Source organism: Hippopotamus amphibius, chromosome 5 (genome assembly GCF_030028045.1).
Source record: "Hippopotamus amphibius kiboko isolate mHipAmp2 chromosome 5, mHipAmp2.hap2, whole genome shotgun sequence".
NCBI classification, from domain to species: domain Eukaryota; kingdom Metazoa; phylum Chordata; class Mammalia; order Artiodactyla; family Hippopotamidae; genus Hippopotamus; species Hippopotamus amphibius.
In genome coordinates this window covers 115,675,210-115,692,739 of record NC_080190.1, presented here as the reverse complement: position 1 = coordinate 115,692,739, position 17,530 = coordinate 115,675,210, and the positions used below count along the sequence as shown (strand labels likewise).

Sequence of the window (17,530 nt, the reverse complement as noted above, 5' to 3'; positions counted from 1 at the left end):
GTTCAGGGTGATATCAACCCAAAGCGAATATTGTGCACCTTCTGGGAGCCCTGGGCCTTTCTTTTTAAATTTTTTTTTTTGAAGTATAGTTGATTTATAATGTTTCACATGTACAGCAAAGTGATTCAGTTCTATATACACAGCCAGAGTGCGGATGATTTTTGACTCACCCTCGTGTGTGTGTGTGTGTGTGTGTGTGTGTGTGTGTTCTTTTTCACATCCTTTTCCATTGTAGGTCATTACAAGATATTGAGTATAGTTCCCTGTGCTATACAGTAGGTCCTTGTTGTTTATCTATTTTATATATAGTAGCGTATATCTCTTAATCTCAAATTCTCAATTTATCCTTCCCCCGCCTTTCTCCTTTGGTAACCAGAAGTTTGTTTTCTATGTTTTTGAGTTTATTTCTGTGTGTAAATAAGTTATTAGTATCATATTTTAGATTCCACATGTAAGCAATATCATATGATATTTGTCTTTCTCCATCTGACTTACTTCACTTCGTATGATAATCTCTAGGTCCATCCACGTTGCTGCAAATGGCATTATTTCATTCTTTTTGTGGCTGAGAAGTATTCCATCGTATATATGTACCACACCTTCTTTAGCCATTCATCTGTCGACGGACATTAGGTTGCTTCCATGTCTTGGCTATTGTAAATAGCACTGTATGAATATTGGGGTGCATGTATCTTCTCAAATTAGAGTTTTTGTCTTTTCTGAATATATGCTGGAGACTTTCAAAGTGTGCTGTATGTCCAACCTTTAGAAAGAGGCCAGTTGCCAGCACATTCTGGATGTGTATTATACGCAGCACTGGGTGTAACTCTCCATTTGAAAGCAGGGCTCTTTTCTCATTCACCCATTATCTCCTATCATGCTTTACCCAGGAGCTCTACAAGGTTGATGAATTAAATGTATGTGGTGATTAAAGTAAATGGAATGGAGCAAGAAATGACAGGTAGTTTTAGTGCTTAGTCAACAGCTGAGGAAAGAATATGGAAAATGACAAAGCGGTGTTGGGGGGGAGGTGTGCTCCCGTCAAACTCAACTCCAAACCCAGTCTTCCCTGACTCTGCTTATCTGACACCCTCCACCAGCCAGACACACAAGAACAAGAAGGAATCTAATAACCGCGTGAAGCGCCCACCCCCAAATGTTTGTCCCAGAGTCTGTGCACCAGACCCACCCACGTACTGTGCTTGAGAGAGACCCTCATGTCTTCACTCTTATTTTAAACACAGATCTATCAAACCATCTCTTCATCATCTCCCTAGCGTGTTAGCAGAGGGAGGGCGGAGTTGTGAGAGGTGAATACACTTACAATAACTAGAAGTGATCATGGATAGTGATGGAGGTAGATAACACGATGAAAAGTATTCATAAGTAATTCCGAACAGTATCAGGCCCTTGTCATTTATGTGTTGGGCAAACAGCTTTCCATATCCCAGTATCCCGTAGAAAAAGGCTGAATTATAGCTAAAAGCAGTTTTTATGTTAACAGTGACGGCCCAGAGCCATGAATCAGAACAGTGGCATCATCCCCAGTATTTTTTGAAGACTAGGAGATACGGGATTAATTTTTGAAAGTGCGTGTCGTAGATGAAACCGTAAACCCGATTATTGCCGCCCCTCCCCCACCAGAGAAGTGACCAGCGTTCAGGGTCCCTGCCCACTGCCTGGGGCTTGTAGAGCCTCCCAGGGAGCAGAACGTACCTCTACCCCACCCTGGGCTCCACCGCCTGTGTTGCTTTGGCCAAAGGCAATCAAGCAGGTGCGTCAGATGTGTCCAAGCAGATGGCTTTGAGCGGCATTTCAGATTTCCACCAGCTCTCCTGCACCCAGTATCTGTCCTGAGAACAGTGTGTCTCGCATCAGGGCTGCTGCCTCGGCCTGAGGCCTGGAGTGGGAAGACTCAGAGAGCCACCACCCCTGCAGCCTTCAGGTAACACAGGGAGGCATAACCCTTCCTTTTTTGTTAAAAGTCTCTGAGCTTTGGAATTTTTTTTTCTTTGCAAATTCAGTGTGCTTTGAAATGGTTCCTTTTTGTTTGTTTGTTTGTTTTAAACTCCTGCCTTTAACTAAAGTAAGGTTTCATGGAAATTCACAAATTTGGAGACCCTTCCCCACACTGTGATAGGTAATTGAGGTATGACTACGAATAACCTCCGTTAAAATTGCACTTGAAGAGACCGTGGAAAAACAGCCACAAGCAGCCACGTGCTGTATGGGAACCAGATTGTCCCCTCCTCCACCTGGCAAGTTGGGGAGGGCCGCTGTGGGCCGGGGAACAAGGCCTTCTGGGGGTGGGGGGGTGGACTCAGTGGATGGGGTCCCCGTGGATTGGTGACCCTGAGGATGACGTCATGGGGGTGTGGGTTAAGGACAGCTGGCAGCCACCTGCCCTCCTTTCAGAAGATTTCAGGGGTTGAGGGTGTGGATCTCTGGGATCACAGGCACAAAGCAGAAAGTCAAGTCCAATCTTCTTTTCATCTCTGGAAAACGAAGCCCTCCAGCGCTAACTCGGAGCCTGAGAATGACCAACTTCGTGACCACGCACAAATTATGTCACCTTCTGCCTCGGCCCCCAGGATGAATCCGTCATTGCAAGTGGTCTCGCGACTACACAATGCTAAATACAAATAGAGGAGACCCCCCCAATTCATGGAGCTGTGACGCGTGGTCTTGAATATTCATGTTCAGCCGCACCCGTCCACTCTCTCGCCCAGCAACGCGTCTTTGTTTTACTAGGCTCTGCGGGGTCCCCTTCTGTGTGGAAGGTGAAAGGGGGCCTGTACATGGTGTGTGGCTGCAATACCGATGCCCTGGTGCGTGCGTGCTCCTGGGGCGGCTGCTCTAAGGCACAGTGGCAGCAGCCTTGGAACATCAGCGACACCTGGCACCCAGTGTTGCCCCCAGATTTCTGTTCATTTGGCTGATTCAGAATTCACTAGGCCTCCAAGATCTTTTCAAGTGAAAATGCACTTCAGGAGAAAACACAAAAACAGCAGTTACAAACAAAGTTTCTGCTCCTTGCTGTGTAATCTTGGACAGATTCCTTAACGTCTATGAATCTCAGTTTCCTCATTAAAAAAAAAAAAAAGCAATAGTCGTGCCTGCTTCATTGGTATGTGGTGGGGCTAGAGGGAGCTGATGACATGTTCAGTACATGGTACGTGCTCAACGGATATAAGCGAAAATTGTTGCTTCTGAATAAAATGTAAAATCTGATCCACCTGTTGGAAATTATTGAAGCTCGGAGACTCAGGAAAGCAAAAGAAAAGTTGGAGAGGTGAAGAACTTTAGGTAGTCGGGGGGCATATGGGGCAGTAGAATGTGAGGAATGAAGGAGAAATAGACAATAAAAGGAAAGCGTGAGGGGGAAGGCCACAAGTTCAAGTTGTGCCACTTCTAAGTGCCCGGGTTCGCACAGCCATCACGTGAGGCTGGAAGATACGGCCTGAAATCGGGCAACTGGAACACCCAGACCCCAGAATTCCTGCTCCTGCTCGATCAAGATGACTCAAGTCTTCTGAGAAGTGGCTGCTACAAGAATTAAAGATACACAAAGTAGTTCGGAAGGTTGCAAACTTAACCGTCACTCTGTTTCCGCCCACTGTTCCAGTTCCAGGAAGTTTGGTCCTACTTCTCCAGGTCACTTTTTTGTGACTTCATCCCTTTCCCTCCTCTTGCTCAATGTGAGAAGAGGAATTCAGCTTGGGGTTTCCCAGAGCACCTAATGTGTGTCGAGCATCGTGGTGGGTTGAGATCTTCTGGGATCATACTGCGTCATTGAGTCAGTTTGGTTTTTTACTGCATCTGTATTTGTCTGCCCGGGTCTCAAAGAGGAGGTGATGGATGGAGGTAAAAGACCCAGAGTAGGTGACTGGCAGAGACAGCTGCACAGAATTAGCAACCGGAGGTTGGGCTTCCTCAAAACAAAAGCAAGTAACTCATTCTGCCACGTTAATCTCTAGTAATAATTTACCTAAAGGTGGAAAACAAATTGTGGTGGTAGTAAACCTATTTTAGTGCCTACCAGTGGTTTAACAAGTGTAGCAAACTTTGACCTTGCACAAGGCCACTGTCAGACTTCACTAGTTCATGTATTCAAGGATTTGTGGAACCTAGTTTATTTGGACATTGAAAGAGAATCTATAGAAAGGGATATTAGAGGGTTATTTGAAAGCTGCTCCAAGAAACAATTCTGGATATTTGCTGAAGTTGCCCATGTCTAGTGAGTGTGTTGGAATGCTTGCCTTTGGGGCAACTCTGCAAAAGATGATCTTACGGAATGATCCTATCAGCTGTGAAATAGTTGGCAATCTCAAGTCCCACTTTGTGAATGATCAGCTGTCCTAGCCACTGCAAAGGCCTGAGAGAGATCAACCTTCATGAAAAGACTTGAAGCACCTGCCCCAGGCTTGGTTGCATCTACCTTTCCTTTTGCTAATGCTCGTGGATTGATCGCTGTACCCTGGACCGGTACTATCCGCATCAGCATCCCCTAGGAACTTGGTAGAAATGCAATTTCTTAGGCCCCACCCTGGAATTGGGAACTCCGAAATAATTAACAAGACTTCCAGTGATTATGGCGAACGCCTGCTCTACCTTATGGTTTAAGTACTTGAGCTTGGGGCCTTTGTTTAATAGTAAAATGATTGTTCTTCTCTTGCATGGTTCTTTTAAAGTATCCGATATTCTGAAACTGGGAGCCAAATGTGATAAAGAAGGTGTCCCTTCTTAGAAGAAAAGCTCCCTTAAAATCTAGAGAGACATCAGTGACTAAATTGTAAAGGAATGAAAAATATTTAGTCCTTGGATTTTGACTCTAAGCCTGGATCTTCATCTTTCTTGTCTGGCTTTATCCTCCAGTAAAACTGATTAACAAGTAACTTATGCAAATTTTGAGAGATTTCTGAGTTGAATTTAGTCCAAACATGAAAGTAGTGGTATATGAGGGAATTTTTCTTGGTGAACATATAAAGCATTGATTAGTAGCCTAGTAGTCAGAATTCCTTTAAGCCAGGTGGACATTAAATATACTGGCTTCCTATCTGTGTAACTACAGCTTTATAGGATCTATTGATCCAATACTTAACCAACCAGTGGCCCAATTCAGAACAACCACTGCTCTCCCATAATTCGCCACATAGGTATGTTTTTTAACAGGAAAAGACTCAGGAGTTAGATGGAAACAATCTTCAAATATTTAAAGCATTTGTTATTGAGGAGACTATGGACTTATTTTGTGTGGCTCAGTAGAATAGAGGATGATTAAATACCTAGAAGATAGGAAGACAGATTTTTGTTCAATAAAAGGGAGACTTTTTTAACCTTAGTGCTGCTCAAAACTAAACAGGTAGCATAATGAGTTCTGTATTACCTAGACAGGGGCATTTTTCATTGGTGGTCTAGAGAAGTTTTATTCATTAGTTAAAAGTTAATCTGGATGAACTTTAAGATCCCTTGTCTTAGTCCATTCAGGCTGCTATAGCAAAAATACCATAGACTGGGTGGCTTAAATAACATTTATTTCTCATCATTCTGAAAGCTGGAAGTCCAACATCAAGGTGCTGGTGAATTGGGTATCTGGTGAGAGCCCACTGCCTGGCTCACAGATGACCATCTTCTCAGTGTCCTCGTGTAGTATAAGGTGGGTGGGAGAGCTCTCTGTGGTCCCTTTTATGAGGGTACTAATTCCATTCATGAGGGTTCCACCCTCATGACCTAATCACCTCCCAACGACACCTGCCTCCTAATACCATCACAGTAAGGGATTAGGATTTTAACATATGAATGGGGAAAGAGGGGATGTAAACATTTACTCCATAACACCATCAAACTCAGAGATGCTATAAGGTATTTTCAAGACTTCTCCTTCATATTAGCTCTCTAGAGTGGAGGTTGCTCTTCTCCTTTCTCATATATGATCTGTCCTGTGAAGCCATGTTCCAACAAGGAACAGCAGATTTTCTGTATCAGGGTATTGCTGTTTGCTCATTTTGCAAACTTGTTCATGATTACCTACATGTTTCCTTTTGCTTGAGTTTCAAGGATACAAAGCTGTAGGTAGGAGATGCTGAAATGGAGGGACGAGAAGCATATCAAATCTAATCCTCTGTAATTTCATCCACGATTGAAACTAAATATAATCAAGACATAGGTCAGGAAAAACAAACAAACAAACAAATCCTCCAGAGACCCACCAGGACTGGAGGTCTTTGTAAACTTCACAGGCAGCCAGACTTACCTAATAATCCATTGCTACTAATGATAACTAATATTTTGAAGCTGTCACGCTGTTATCTGACACATTTTGATAACGTTTCACCATAGCAAGCCAAAAGAATGATATACTAGAGATTCACAACTTTATAAGGAATTGTCTAAACAATCTAAGCTCCTCTCTCTTTAGAGTTATAAATACATGCTGCTCTTTGCTAATCTGTCCATCATTGAAAACTGTTTTAGTTTCTCCTCCACTTTTATATGCAAATTTTATATACAAGCCCAATTCAGATAACAGGGGAACATTCTTTATTTTTTTTTCTTAATAAGTAAACATCATGTACCTTTGTATGCATAATGTTTTGGTAAGCTTACAAATATAACTGAAAAACGCTTTCTTCGTGAAGACTCAGATATTAAAATCAGCCCAACCGTGTTGCATTGTAATCTCCAATATCACATCAGGTTTTAATAAGCCTCCTTTTTGCAGCACACATGTGCTTAAGACTTTATGGAAACCAAATCTGTGGAGAGAAGGGATTACTTTAGATTACTTTGAAATATGCATTGTTTGAAATGGCCTCTGGTGACCAGCTTTCATGAATGACTGATCTTACGCGTGGGCCACATCATCTGGTTTAATTATATCAGCTCCTTTGTGTGACAAGTGCTGGTCTTGTGTGTGCTGAGAAATGAAGGTTTAAAACAGAGTCAAGTAGTTAGTGAGAAAATAAATTCTGGAAATAGAGCACCATTGGGTGTTTGTAGTATAGAAGTGTAGATGAGATTTAAGGACTTGGCCAACTGTAAACATCTATTTATAAAGATACTCTTGTGACAATAAACATACATTTGCCCCAAGTGTCCATAGACATAGATCATAATCTGAGCCTTTGCAGGAAGATTATTTTACAGTTATGACAGAGAATAGTTTAGGGTGATAATACAGCTCTTAAAATTTTCCTTCTGTAAATTCTTCTGCTTAAAACTTCATAAAGTTCACTCTTTGGTAACAATAGAGTAGCATGTGAGTTTTCACTAGCTAAAATATTTCCCACTTCTGTCGGGACAAAAATCTGAGACAGAGTCATACTTTAAGTTTCAAGTTACTACAGGCCTTCTCTGCAAGTACCATGATTCGAATTTATTAAAAATGTGCTAGTGTCTCTTCAGGTGCTAATTCACCTGAAGACTGTGATAAATAGCTCTATGTCCAAATACTGTTTTGAGGGTAGGTAGATGAATTTGATTGGACAAGAATGTCATAAATCAGATGGATGTCAATAAAAATGGGTAGACAATGTATCTTTGTTGTATGCTTTATGTGTGTCTTGTGGCTAAAATTAATGTTAACTTTCCTAGAGGATCTGCTAGTTACTCTGTTTGTTCTACTAATGATATTTTCCACAATGGCAGGCCTGAATTTCACTTGAAACTTAAGTAGCGTTTGCTTTTTTTACTTGATAGATGTACCACTGTGCTTGGTAGTCACTGGGAGATCCGTATACAGCTGAAGGAAAGATGGCAATCTGAAGACAGTAGAAGAATTAAGTACATATAAAGCACATGTTGAAGATGATTTTGTGATTAAAAGATTTGGAATGATACATTTAACCAATAACAAAAAGTCTCAAACCAGCATTTCCCAGTACAATTCCTGAAGGAAGTATTTTTGAAATAATACATGAACTGATCTGAATTTTAGGGTTTCCTTGAAAATAGGCCTCTGAGCAAAGGAGTTGACTTAAATATGGATGTTTGATTTTCTCTAAAGGTTCTCCTGTAAGTAATATGTTGTGGAAGGAAAAATTTAAAAACAGAGCTATTCCCCGTAATTTGCCCCTAGATCTTGAGCTATGAACTAGAATTTGTTGTCTTTTGAAATGCATATTCATTTTTCACACTGTGTTCCCAGACCTCATTTTCTTGGTCATGACTCTGTGTGAAGCCAGCAGGCTCCCTCAGAAAGAACACGTATCTCCACTCTTCTGTTTTTAAACCCTGAGAAAATGTTAAAGAGCGTTACATTGGTAGCAAGCTTTAGAGCATAGAAAGGAGACCAGTGGGAACTCTCTTGATTGTGGCTTAATTTTTAAAGCCAAGTCAGGTGTTCCTCTTTCCTCACATAGATGTTAACTACAAGAAAATATTTTGAGAAATGCTCCTGAAATCTAAATATAGCACCTAACTGTATTTTTAGAAACATTTTCTTCAACTTATATGTATCATAAGGACTGTGGAACTTTAAGTTGATATTGTGCCAGATTAGGTACATCAGGGAAACAAACGAATATGAATCATGTCCCCAGAATTCCCAAATCTGTTAAAAGGTGCATTTTTAGTACCTGCAAATGGTAGAACTTTAAGCTACGAAAAAGACTGTTTCTTCATTACTTAAATATGTGTCTGCATGTGTGAATATACTTATACACATATCTTAAGTATGTGCGTGTGCATGCGTGCACACGCAAGTGTGTCTATCTACCTAGAAAAAAAGGTGAATACGTGAAGTACTGAAGAAACTTGATGCTTGTGGTAGACAGTAGTGCTCAGCACACTTCAGCTGTGTTTCTCAGCCCTCTTGCAGTTGGATGGGGTCATGTGACTAGTTACAGCCAATAAAATAGTAGAAGTGATCTGCGTCACTTCCGGGTTGAAGCTATGAAAAGCTCTCCTGCAAGATTCTCCAGGTTTTTTTTCTTCTGCTTCTTGGTGCAGCTATTGCAGCAACAAAACAACACTGCCCCCATCAGCCTGCATCCCTGCATGACTGGACAGAGCAAAGCTCCCTGTCACTCTGTGTGTGACTTGTCATATGTGTTGTCATTGATATTTGGGGGTTTGCTCTTGTCTTTATTGCAACAAACTGTTTCTGCTGATTTATGCAATACCTCCAGCTACTTCAATACAGATAAGCTATAAAGATATGAAACTAAAGGCAAATTTAATGTAATAAATCAAATACTTTAAGACATAGCTAAGATGCCTAAGACCAGATTTGCGGTTCTTTTTATCAATGTGCTATCCTTTCACCAGACCCAAACTGAAGTTTCCAATGCCTCCATTTTTAAAGTTCAACAGTCTTTTTCTTGTCGTTATCTTGAAGTTCATTGCCACCATCGAAACTCGTGACCATTTATCAGATCCTCTGGACACTCTGTAGCATCTGCTTCAGGAATATCAGGTCCTTTTGGGTTTTGGGGGTTTTTTTTCATCATTTTTAGGTTATCTTGGCTTTCTTTGTTTTGCTAATTTTGATTTGAAATTAGCTGGATGAATCTCAGTCTTGGACTCTGCATTCTCTAAAATGCTCTTGGTGAGCTTGTTGTCATGTGGTTTTAGTTCCTACCTTTGTGGAATAACTCTCAAAAGTACATTTCTTGCTATGACCTCTCACTTCATTCCTATCACTACTTACCTCTTTCTGTCTGTTCTCTTCCTCCACGAGAAGACAGAGGGAAAGCCTAGCAACGTAAATTTACTTATTTCTATTTTTATCATGCAAGAGCTCATGGGAAAAAATCCAACTTAGACATAGATAAAATAAAAAAATAAAATCGGTCCCTCCCCCTCACCGTACCCCAGGGATAACCAACGCTAACAATTTTGTGACTAGATGACTTTTCAAGGTTCCTTCTAATGTTAGGATTCACAGGGTCGGGGCGGGGGGAGCGGGGAGAAAGAGCAGAAAGGGAAAACGGGAAGAAAAGCAAACATTGTTCAAGGAGGATCTCATCATTTAGTCAAGGATTTCCCCAGAGGTGCTCCAGGCCAGAGATGCACACTTTCCAGCTGTCTTTGGTGGTTGGAAGAGATTTATTATTCGAGGGGTATAAAAATGTTACTGCACCAGAAGGAGACTGTTGTCTATCTTCTTTGCTTGGAGTTGTAATAAATTAGATCAGGAAACAGGCTTTCTGGGGATTAACAGTAGATGAACTTTGCCAGCCATGGGGTTTTTAAAAGAAGAAATTAGCTCCTTCATGGTTTCACATATATCATAAAGAAACCAGCACATCCTGAAGGCTTCCTCTAAAGCAAAAAGTGATATATGAGAAACCTGAAAGTCAAAATTAAAGGAAGAGGGCCATGTAAACGGACCCGAGGAAATGTGAGAACTGTGTCGATTGGGGGGGCGCGGGGGAGGGTGGATACCAGCTTCTTGCTGGTATAATCCTATTTTGCTTCACGCTAACTGATAAACTAAGTGTGTTCTGGCTGAATACAGCTTTGAATCATTGCATGCTGCTGACCTAATCTCCCCTGCTGCTGTGATTGGTTATGGTGTCCCTTTTTTCTCTCTGTCTTCACTCTGGAGTGGCTTTTGTTGCTTTGTACTAGAAACAATTCCTTTACCCCATCCTTGAGAGGTTGATTTCTGTGCTGAGTGGGTGGTTCTGAGCCTGTCTCTCACATACTTGAGGTGTACGTATAAAGCTCTGTGTTGTTCTCAGATTTAAAAAAAAACACACAGAATGTCATCACTCAACAACTCCTATGGGATACCAGGCATTTAGAGCTTAGGACAGTTTCAAGGCTTTAAGGGGAAAAAAAATGAACTAAGTTTGTGACTATGGCAAAATCTATAGCCTTAGAGGTGAGAGGCGGGGCTTAACTGTGGAACCAAGTATACTCTAGGCCAATAATTCTCAAACCCTTTGGGCTCGGAATCCCTTTATATTATCGAAATTATGTTTTTAATCCCTTTATACTACTAAGCTTGTGTTTACGGGGGATATAGCTATTGATATTTAGAAATTCAAACTAAGAAATTTTCAAAACACTAAGTAAAAACCAATGAATCTATTATATGTTAAATGATATATTTTATGAAAATTAACTATTTATTTATAGTTATTATTTAAACCAAAAAAATATTGGTGACTGAAGTGGCATGTTTTACATTTTTGCAAATCTAATATTTATCTGAGTAAAAGAACTAGATTCTTATATCTGCTTCTGCATTCAGTCTGTTGAAATATATTGTTTTGGTTGAGGTACAGGAATAAAATTCAGCCTCATATGGATAAATAGTTGGAAAAGGAGATGTATTTCAAGAGCTTTTTCAGATACTTGTAGATCTTCTTTGATGCTATACCAAAACTTGACAAGTGGTGATTCCTAAAGGTTAGTTGTAGTAAGAAATCTGAAACCATATCAGTGAGTTTTCATACTCTTATATTCAAATCCAGTGGTCATCTTGCATTTTGACTGAATTTTTTTTTAACCTATGTATGATTTCATAACATTGTATTTGATCATTTGGGAAACATTGGTTCAATGAATTATGCAAACAGTCTAAATGTTGACACATTTCATTTTACAGTATCACAAAATAACATTTGTTAATAGCAACATCAATGTCATCAGAAAGATTTTACATATTGGAAAGCTGCCAAGCTCACAGTGGCAGATACAAGTTTTCCACAATTCTGCTTTTGACTTGAAAACTAGATTTCTGTCATTGGCAACAAATATGACAAATACTATCTGTTGCTTTCCTTGAAATGACTGTCTCATTTCATTCATGACTCGAGAAAATGTCTGCCAAAAATCCAAGTCCAAACAATTCTTCCAACTAAAAATAGTGTTCGAATAAAAACAAGGAAAAAAGATGTCTAGTTCACTTTGCAACTCAGTCATACAAGTGCTTTCCCTCGACAAGCATCACAGCTCCGTAGGCAGCAAAGGGTTTTATGTGTCCCTTCTCTCTCATAAAACAGAAAACTTAAAAGAAAAGATGCATATTCAAGGGTCAAGGTTTAATCAAATTAATCATTTTACTGCTTCATCTTGAGTGAAACAGTATTTTTTTTAACTGTATGTGATGCTCCCTTCATTCGTACAAAAGTAGTTTTAGCCACCACTGCTCTTAGACCATTAGTGCAAATGTCAACGAAGTGAAAAAGGGAAATGAAGTGTCAGTATTCTTATCCAAATAGTTCTGGTCTTGTGGACTTTGCCTGCAAGGATCTCAGGGTCCTCCCAAGTCCCAGATTACACCTTGACAGCCACTGCAGTGGACAAGCATATGGCCACCATCCCCTTTACCTTGGCAGCAGCTGCCCAGACAAGGGTGGGGAGGGTGTTGAAGACAGAGACCCCCTTAAACCTACCAGGGCAACAAGTGTGGAGTTTTGCTAGACAAGCATATGTGAACTAGACTTTCTGTCTAGTTGGCTTGAACGCTTCCCAGTCTTTTCTTTCTTTTATATGTGACTTGAAACTTCTAATGTCACATTTATAGTTGGCTTGACTGCCCCAAACGAAATGCTGTAAACTTTCCACACCAATTGGCCATAGCTACAATTGGTGTTTTCATTTTAGAGCTGGAAGAAAAGACAGCTTGTATTCTGGTCCTGGTTCATGAATACAGCACGGTTCCTCAAGCTCACTTTCCATGTGTGAGAAAAACCTCTTTTGACATTTCTCCCATTTTCAACTATTTCTCAAGACAAATTGTTAGTCTCTAAGGACACTTGCCGTCCACCACAAAGTATCCAATTCAAACATTGCATCCTTGTCTTCTTTGTCGAAGTCTGCATTTTGTCTGTCAGGTTTTTTTTTCTTCTTCACTTCTTTTCCTTCTGGAGCTGGAAACCAGGCAATGAGAGGATGACAGGTTCTAAAAGGTCATTTTTGAATAAAGAATTGTCTGTGTGCTCTTTTCTTCAGAGTGGTGTGTTTTGTGTGTTTTAGTAAAGGGAGCGCTCCTGCTGGCCAGACCTGTCTGAAAGTCCCATTTTCTTTACCACTCAATTTCTCGGCTTTTACATATGAATCCCCTAAATCGATAATAAATGACGGCAGAAAAAATAGCATAGGTCTCTTCTACACCCTTATCTCTCCAGAAAGGAAAGCCACTTTAGAGGTAAAACATGCATCCTCTCTGCTCTCCCTTTTCTTTATTAGGAAATGATTTTCAGCATAGTTTATACAAGGTACCATTGAGGCTAATTTTCTTTTTCCTAACGGAGAAAGTAAAGTAAATAAAATACAGAAAAGAATAACCCAGAACATTGATTGGGATCCAGGGAATGTTATCAGCATCTTAATTGTCAAGAATTTTCAGTTGCATGTGTGACCGATCATTTAAACCAAACACTGCTGTTCCCTCAATAGAATGAGTCTGACTGTATTTTCTAGGTCACCATTGTCAGCAGAGTTTGGTTTAAATGACAGCAGATGCAAGAAACCCTGCTGACTCTCTCTTTACACACCCCTGCCGGCTTTGAAAGGTGGGCAAAGTTTTGCTACTTCAAGTCTTAGCACCCCCTAAGACTTTTCTCTATTTAACTCTTAGGCTGATGCATGTTCTGTGGGAGAAAGCCATTGTTTCACTCATTTCTTTCGCTTTCCTGTCCTTTTGTGCTCGTATCAGTTTTCTCATGATTTAAAACAAATGCCCAGAAACCCAACAGTCAGGGCAGAACAATTGTGGGCTTTCATTGTTCAGCAGGCACCGCAATCACTGAAATAACCTCGAGTTATTACCAAACAGAAAACAAACAAAAAAACCCATACACCAAACCGTACGTATTGACTTTCTCAAGCCGCAGGATCAATCGGAGGTGGCTTGCTCGTTGCTCTGCAGATAATGTGGTCAGGACTGCCTTGCTGCAGACACTGGATTTTTGTTTGAAAACCTAGTTCTTATTGAGTCTTTCTCTCTCTCTCTCCCTCCCTCCTTCCCTCCCGAAGAATAATTACAGGCTGCAAAGTAAAAAGCATTAGAACTGTTTACAAAACAGCTCATAAAGTTTAAAATGATAGGGGCGTGTGTGTCTGTGTAAAACACAATAATGTGTATGGCAGGGGGAAATAGTACACTGTCTTTCTTCTTTCTTCTTTCGCTGCCCCATGTCCCCCTCCAGAATTTAAGGCGTGGGAGAGAGCGATGGAGTCCCTTTCCTTCTGCTTTGAGGTCCTCACGCTTCATTCATGATGCTTATTTATCTGATGCCAGTTTATTGTTGAGCATCAAAATACAGACCCTCAGGTGTGTGGGGACAGTGCGGCTGCTGGAGCGGGCTGCTATCTAATTAATTTTAGGGCAGCCGAAATTCCCATACAGATGCTCCCGCATGACATTCAAGGGAAAGTTTTTTTCTTTTAATGAGTCCTTCGCTATCTTTCAGAAGTCCAAGAGAACAGCTTTCAGCAGTTAGTGTTCTAAAGTGAAAGGGGCATTTTTCTAACCCTTTCCGAAGTCTCCTCCTGTGCAGATTTGCAAAGATTTCACAGTGCTCCCCTCGGGATTTTATTTTTATTTTATTTATTTTTTAAGGTGGAAGGGTCGCCTCTAACCTCCAGCCTCAGAGCCCATCAATCATGTTGCCTTGCAGGTTGAGATCTGCTGCGGCAAAGCCAAACCTCAATGCTGGTGGCGCTGCACAGGGTCTGGACAGTAGTGAGGCTGGTGCTGACAGTGGGAGGAGGGCTCTGTCCCCTTAGGCGCCAATGCGCTGAGGACACGGGCTGGACCGAGGGACCAGCCCAGCCCGGTGGAAGCACCCCTTCCCCTGGTGACTGATGGAAGACAGTTAGGAGCTTTTCGGAGGCTGGGAAAGGTTGCCCTCCCAGCCACTTACTCTGAAGTCTTTGTCAGCAGAAAGAACTCTCCTGGGTAGTGAGTGACATCATGCAGATGACAAATGACAGCTTTACCTTTCATTCTGCTTGATAAGTACTCAATATCATACGCAGGTGAGTTAACGCTCCCCACATGCAAACACTCCGGTGCACCGTGGTTTCACAGGCACTGCTGCCTCTTCCTTATCAGTCATTCATTTTCTTGGGGATGTTGGAAGTACCATTAGCGTGTGAGCAGAGATGATACCCAGATCACTGTATCTATGATTATGAAATGAAGATATTATTTAAGTCATTTGTTAGCAGTTCTAAATGTTATTTCCTTCTGTTTCTCCCTTTTGGAGTACAGATTTTAAATCATATATATATAATTTATATATTTATTATATTTATATAGAAATATAACATAAATTGTATGTATACATATATGTGATTTTAAATATATATTTTATACACAATTTATGTTATATTTATTACATTTATATATCAATATAACATATAGGTTATACATATATATACATATATATTTATGCTGTTTCAAGAGACTATTTCAGACCAAAAATCTGTATCAAAATCCTTGACTGATGTTTCCTTTCTGTATTTTTTCTCCCTCCTTTCCAGGACCCCATCTACAGATGTCCTGAATACCTCTGAGTATAGCAATTGATTATTCAACCAGGATACCTAATTCAAGGTATTAGCTCTTGTCAGAAAGCTTTTACATCTGAGCTCTGTGTTGGAAATTCTATTTTGGCAATGAATTTTGAAATCGGAAAAGTTGGAATGAGAATAAAGGACAAAAGTGAATTTGCAAAATAATCAAGCGCTTAGAAAACACCCCAATGCCTGGGAGGTTTTGCTGCTTCTGACTCATGGGCAGCCCTTCCTCTGCCAGTTTATGTGCCAGTTCTCACTGAATTGTAGTCCTTTTTCTGCAACTGTGTTTGGGGTTTGGATTTCATTTTCTTCTCTCCCTCTCCCTTTCTCTCTGACTGCCCAGACCTGCAGGAACCAGGAGACAGACATTTTGTCAGTTTTGCGACATTGGACCAAACACAATGAAGTATTCTTGCTGTGCTCTGGTTTTGGCTGTCCTGGGCACACAGCTGCTGGGGAGCCTCGGTTCAACCGTCAGATCCCCGAGGTTCAGAGGACGGATACAGCAGGAACGAAAAAACATCCGACCCAACATCATTCTTGTGCTCACCGATGATCAGGACGTGGAGCTGGGTGAGACTCTGGATCTTTCGCTTGTTAATCTCTCTTGCTCAAATGACTTGCTGGCTTGTATTATCAGCAACAGTCAGTGAACTTTTAGGGGTTTGGCGCATAATGGGTGTATCTTAACCAACAACCTAGTTTATAAAATGTACTTGTATTGATGACAAGGCATTTGGTTTGTGTTTCAACTTGACTTTTCTGATCTTAAGTTTTTTAAGCCGGTGGGTAGGGTGGGAGAATAAAAGGATGGCGGGTCACAGGAAGCAGGAAACTATAGAAGTCAAGGATTGGGTCTTGCACCTTGGAAACTCTTGGTCAAGAACTTTTTAAAATATTTGGGCAAAGTTGTTTCAAGAGTATGAGATTGTGACTGTAATCCTCTGCAGTGTTGTATGAGCATAGGTGGATACAAAAAGAACCTTTGATTGCCATTATTATTAAGGTGAATCCTTTATTCACAGCTTGTGATTATTAGGGAATTGAAAGTTACAGTATTCTGCATAGCTTCCGGTAGTAATTCACTGCTACCACCTTAGACAGGATGCTTTTCTGAAGAGTTTGCTCACTTCAGTTAATTCTAGAGCACTTAGAAAGCCTGCCAACATCCAGTGTTTCAGGTTAGTTTCTACATCACCTGATTGGGTTTCTCACCTTCTTTAACGGCCTGGCCCTATGGTCTTGCCCATAAGCTTAGGTTCAAGTTCTTCTAGGGTACCTAGGACAGATGAAAAGCCTGCCCTTACAAGCTGTCACCACCACTCATTTCCATTCCTGGACCCAATTCCTTGCTCTCAGGAATCGCTCAGCTAGGCTTACCCATCACGCTGAACTTGACAGTCACTAGTATCTTTCAGCCTTCGTGCTGGCAGAGTACCCTGGGCTTCTTTACAAACTCCTCTGGCTAGGATCCTTGATAAACCCCTCCAGGCTGGTACTTGATCCACAAGGATGGGGACTTTGATGTCCAGTTTGAAACCAAAGCTTGGAATCCCAACAAAGTTAACTCTTTGGGTTCAGCTGGAAACAAAGGCGCTAAAAGCCAGCAGAGGTGAATTGTTGGAGGTGATTTGCAGAGTCTGTTGCCTCTCATTTAATTGTTTCAACAAGACCATGGATTTGCAGGCAACATGCCAAAATGAAAAGTCCTGCAGGTATGGCTTTAGTATGTGTGTGGCTGGTGGTTTAAGTTTTCATTCGCCTACAGAGCAAGTGAAGTGAGGACATTTGAATCCACTTTCTTTACCATCCCTCCTATCCATCCCTTTGACTGAAGCCATTCTCTTCTCTCCCACTTTTTCCCTAGTGGTTCGTCACATGACCCACCTGCCCCCTCTAGTCTCGGCCCCTCCTGCCTATTATTCCCTTCATGCAACTATCTCATCAGGTCCCTGCTGCTTAAAACCCTCCACATGTTTCTCTGCCAAGAGCATCAAGCCCCTCCCCTCTGCAGGGGGATGCGCACTGGGCATCTGGCCCCCACCTGTCT

The 17,530-nt window shown here is 41.2% G+C and overlaps 1 protein-coding gene across 4 annotated transcripts in view; it reads left to right on the top strand.

The window, feature by feature from the left end:
- The window catches only part of SULF1 (sulfatase 1), a 161,739-nt gene that overhangs the window by 70,963 nt on the left and 73,246 nt on the right, over positions 1-17,530 (top strand). For all 4 annotated transcript variants that reach the window (XM_057735088.1, XM_057735085.1, XM_057735086.1 and 1 more), the window contains exons 3-4: positions 15,445-15,517; positions 15,824-16,053. In XM_057735088.1, coding sequence (XP_057591071.1) covers positions 15,882-16,053 — 172 coding nt within the window. In that variant the 5' untranslated portion in view covers positions 15,445-15,517; positions 15,824-15,881. The remainder of the gene's footprint in view (positions 1-15,444; positions 15,518-15,823; positions 16,054-17,530) is intronic.